The sequence below is a fragment of the Rhagoletis pomonella genome, unplaced genomic scaffold (genome assembly GCF_013731165.1).
Source record: "Rhagoletis pomonella isolate Grant_MI unplaced genomic scaffold, Rhpom_1.0 Rhpom_scaffold_10894, whole genome shotgun sequence".
NCBI lineage: Eukaryota > Metazoa > Arthropoda > Insecta > Diptera > Tephritidae > Rhagoletis > Rhagoletis pomonella.
In genome coordinates, this window is record NW_023469418.1 from 1 (window position 1) to 5,414 (window position 5,414).

The following is a 5,414-nucleotide window of genomic DNA, read 5'->3' on the forward strand; positions in this document are numbered from 1 at the left end:
ATTGAAATCAAGCAAATTCAAAAATTACCCAACTTCTTTGTTCCAAAACGCAAATTTATAGAAAAAACTAGCCACAGTGGAGTTTAGTAATTTGGATAATCTGCAAAAGGACATTCAAGCAGCTAGAAATAAAGTAAAGATTGACCTAAACAAATCAGGACACAAACCAAAAGCGTGGTGGAACGAGGAGCTAAACAAATTGTACAGGTTACAACTAGCGAAAAGGAAAAAAGCGAATACTACAAATGCAGTGGTGGACTTCGAAATAGCCTTGAGAGCAAAAGAAGAATGGAAACAAGCTGTAAAGGAGGCTAAAAACAAGAATTACAAGGAGAGGGTTGAAGAGCTAAACAATTGTCCAAACACCAAAGACGCATGGCGTTTCATCAGCAATGTTAAAGGCAACAAACACAAAAACGGTGATTGGGCCACAGAAGACAATTTAGAATACCTGGAAATGCTAAAGTCGCAAGTAAGAGCCGCAACAACAATACAAGCAACGCAACCAGGTTTGTACCCTTCACATCTGACACAGCAGCCAAACATCATGGTTAATTTTTCGTATGACAATTTTGAAGAAAAACTCAATAGCAAAAAGTCGACAGCAGGGGGGGTAGACAAAATCACCTTTAGCACTCTCAGACATCTACCTAGGGAATCCAAAGAAAAACTGCTAAAGGCCTTGGAATCAAGTTACCATAACAACGAAGTCATTGAGTCGTGGAGGCGAATCAGAATTGTTCCTATTCCCAAAGCAAATAAAGAATTGGATGACTTAAAAAAACTTTAGGCCAATATCATTGATCTCAGTTGTTGCGAAGAGCCTCAATATGCTCATCAAAGATGCCCTGGTAGAAGAAGTAGAGTTGCGAAATATAATCCCACAAAAAAGCTTTGCGTACAGAAAACAAAGATCGTCATCAATGTGCTTAAACGAAACCCTGCATTTTGTAGCTGACAAAAAGAGTAACAACGAAAAAGTTTTTATTTGCTTCCTAGATATAACTGACGCATACAACGGGGTCGACCTCGAAATCTTACACCGCACGCTGTTGGAATATAACATAAACCCAAAAATTGCTAATTGGACGAAAAACTTCTTCTCCTCGAGAATACTGACTCTAGGGCCACATGCGGTGGAAGTCAATAATGGACTCCCTCAAGGTAGCTGTTTGTCACCAATACTTTTCAATATTTACACGGCCAAGCTTCACTGTATAAACGATAGCAAAACGCAAGTTTTTCAATTTGCAGATGACATAGCAATAATTTCGCACTGCAAGTCGGAAAAAGCTGCAATCCTCAATTTGAAAACCCAAATTATGAACATCCATGGGATCTGCAACTCTATAAACCTGAATTTCAACTTGGAAAAAACGAAATTCATGTACCTTTCTGCAGGGAACAAAAGAAACTTTGAACTAACAATCAGTGGTAACCAAATTGAGCAGGTAGTCACAACAAAATGGCTGGGCAGAATTATTAACTCGAACTCGACAATCAAAGGGCAAGTTGGAAAGGTCGAAGACGAAATAACAACAGGTAAAAATTTACTTGCAAAACTGACTACAATAAAAGCAGGGTTAACACCCAGAATAGGGCTCAACCTATTCAAAGTATTCGTAAGATCCAAGATGGAATACAGCAACACCAGCTATGCCAATGCTCCGAACTGCTACTACAAAAAACTACAAACAATAGCAAATGAATCCCTGCGTAGATGCTTAGGAGTTCCCCCTAACACACCAACCCTAGCTCGATATGCCATAGCATGCGAGCTGCCACCGCTAGCAAGAGCAGTTTGGTTAACTTCAAAAGAGCTGACCAAGCAATGGTTTCTCAATCCAGATTTAAGAACACAACCAAAAAATAGTAGACCGGTCAAATCAAGCTACAGCCACACCTTTGAGAAATTTAAGGACATTTTCAATCAAATTAACACAAACACTACTTTCATCAGACACCCTAATCTCAAATTAATAGACTCAAATCTTAACAAGTCCAAAAACAATGTGGCGCATGAACAACTACAAGCTATCTTTAGAGAACAACAAGCATACTATCTTGATCAGGGTTTTCACATATTAGCGACTGATGCCTCCGTGAGTGAAAATATAGTTGGTTGTGCTGTATACGACACAGCAAATAACGTCTCCTACTTATACAACATACCCTTTTACCGGTCGACGACGTTTGGGGAATTAGTAGGACTGTTACAGGCGGTCAAACTTGCTAAAAAATATAAGTGGAATAAACCATGCATTTTTACAGACAGCTTGGCTGCTGTAAAACTGTTAAAATGACCGTTAACCCAGAACCATATAGTGGCCGAAATCCACAATCAAATTGCCAATTCACAAGTAGAAACTGCAGTCATCATGTGGGTACCCAGCCACGTTGGCGTAGCATGTAATGAAAAAGCTGACATTGCAGCTAAAACTGCAGTGAATCACGGCCAGACGCTTTCGATTGACTTAACGCCACAAGAGGCACTTATACAAATCAATACTCTACTATGGACAGAGACTAAGGACAAGATAAAGGAAAAATGTGTAGACTGGGACCATAATATCATCAATAGTTTTGCGATAAAGGAAAGACGACCTTGGTTTAAGGACAAGAGATTTGACTTAGAGCCTTATGACATGAAGCTCCTCAACAGACTAATTACCGGACACACATACAACAGCATCTATTTACAACAATTTGTACCAAACGTTAGTGAATACTGCAACACTTGCAATACGCTGGAAACTCCTGATCATCAAATCTTCCACTGTGATAGGTACAACGCTATGAGAACGAAGTTTAAACTCTTTGACACGTACAAGACCATAAATGAAATTATCACCACTAAAAAACCTGAGCTTTTTAAAGAGCTAATAAACTTTTTGCGAGAAACCAAACTAGATGGAGCACTCTAGGCCATACAACAGTTTAATCAAAAAAAAAAAAAAAAAAAAAAAAAAAAAAAAAAAAAAAAAAAAAAAAAAATAAAAAAAAATTTTAAAAAAAAAAAAAAAAAAAGCAAAAAAAAAAAAAACATAGAGACCGGAAAAAAAGGGGGGAAAAAAAAAAGAATCGCCAAACAACTTAATCGCTCAATTTAAAGACAAGAAAACTAAAAACTTTGTTAACCTTATATAAGACTGATCAAGGCGTAAAGGACGTAAATAATCCTTCGCTTTTATGTTCATTCCAAAGACAGATGCCTAATTTCTATTACTTTTCGGAGTATAGATTTATAAATAAAAAAAAAAATAAATAAATTTGATGTATAACTTTCTAAAGTACCGGAACAATAAACACCTTTTATATGTCAATAACGTTAAAAAAGGGAAAAAAAAAAAATAATAATAATAATTGTAAACTCATCGGACCGATCAATATGTTATATTAATATATAATCGGTTCTTTTTTAAAAAGACAAGCCACGGGCTCCGACTTACGTGTAAACTATGCTACATGTCGATGTACAAATGTAAATAAATAAAAGGAAAAAAAAATTGTATGTTCAATGCATATCTGTTTGCATTAGAGAAACTGTATGTTCAATGTAATCGTTTTGTCTTTGTATCTGTTTTGTGTATCTTCTTTTTGTCAAAGCACACCAACACCTCCACCCATATTCGGCACAGTAAGGAGCATCAAAGGAAGAACCTCTGAGATAGCGGGAGACTTCAAGAATCAACGGATTACCTCAATACTCTTGTATAACCTGGCATATACATTACAGTATTACTGCCAACAATCTTGGACTACAGGGTCCATAAAGCCACGAAAAAAAAAAACCAAAGAGGTTTCAGAAAGTAGTTTGAAAATATTTTGAAGAGGACTGCCACCTGCTAGAAATGTCGAATTTAGTTTACACAAGTTATACGAAATATCAAAATATATATATAAAACGAAGGAGTGTTAAGAAATCTTTAGTTAGAACTCTAAGAATATTTCTGAGGTGTTGGAAGAGGTTCGCCACCTGTTTAAAAAGTTAAATTCAAAATATTTTAAAAGTTAAATAATTTATTGAAATATGTGTATCAATCGAAGAGAGTTTGAAAATTTTTTATTTCTGAACTGTATTTAGCGGGCTTGCCACATGGTTGAAAATTAAAAGTCCACTTAATTCATCAGTTAATTAAAATCATGCCTATTACGATATCCAACGGATGCCATCCGCACGGATCTAATATGATTCTCACTGTCATAACAAGCGAGAGTGAAGTATTACATTCGTGCGAATGGCATCCGTCGGATACCGTAATAGGCATTAATATGTATCGCAGTGTCCGGCGAAGGGGAGCTAACAATGATTTAGCTTGAGTACCTGTTTGAAAGTTCCAACTCAATTAACTAATTCAAAAAGTATATGAAATATAAAGATACCGTGGTCAAACGAAAGACTGTTATGAAATCTTAAGTTTGAAAATTTCAAGAGAGTTGCCACGTGTTTAAAAAGTGAAATTCAAATTATTCAGTACATAGGATGAATTATTAAAAGATGGGTATAAATCGAAATGAGTTTGAAAGTGATTTATCCCTGACCTTTATTTAGGAGGGATGCCATTTGTTCGAACAATCAAATTCGAATTAGTTCATCAGTTTAAGATTTAAGAAGATTCTAGTTTGAGAATAATTTTGAAAAGGAATTTCAAAAAAGGTCAAATTAGAAATCTTAGCCCGTAGATGTATGATAAAGTTTTAGTTTTTTAATTAAGAACTTTTTTCATCGGTAGAGCGTGATTTGAAATTCGATGAAAAATACATGCATTATGGGAGACTGCTGTTCACTCAGAAACGGCTGGACGGTTTTGATGAAATATGGCACTTGGATCTCTTATAACTCTGGCTAACATTTGGAATATATTTTAGGTTTTTGAAATTCAAATTAGGGCGTTTTTATGCCGAGCTTCTCCTACGATTGGTGTCGTGCGCGTTGATGTCACACAATTGTATTTTTATGAGAAGCTGTTTTTCATGGCAGAACTCATATTCGTATTGAAATAAACGTCCCGAGAGACGAAAAAATAAAAATCCCTTGTAATTATTATGAGTAGACGTAAATAATTTTCGGCTTGAAATAAACGTCCCGCGAGACGAAAAAAAAAAAATAAAAGTCCCATATAATTATTATGATTATTGTTCAGTAATAATTGTAGAGCAATATTTAATTTTATTTCTTATAATCGTTATGGTCTCTGATTAATCTGCATCTTAGTGGTTGCTATCTAATGTCTAAAAGAAATTTAAATTGCTGTATATTTATTTTCTAAGGTTTCCACCGGCAATTCCCGCTGTTATTATTTTCATTGAAGAATTACTTACGCACGTACACTGCCTTTCAATTATAATCTAATCCACTGCACATACCTACATACATAAATATGTTTGTATGTACCTATGTATATAGTTTTTTT

The 5,414-nt window shown here is 35.3% G+C and overlaps 1 protein-coding gene across 1 annotated transcript; it reads left to right on the top strand.

Annotated features, from left to right (window-relative positions):
• Positions 1-61: 61 nt before the first annotated feature.
• Positions 62-1,309, top strand: LOC118756569 (the record flags this gene model as incomplete). Its single annotated transcript, XM_036491326.1, has 2 exons — positions 62-509; positions 579-1,309. Coding segments are annotated over 2 exons (660 nt in total), but the record flags the coding sequence as incomplete, so codon positions are not given.
• Positions 1,310-5,414: the final 4,105 nt, after the last annotated feature.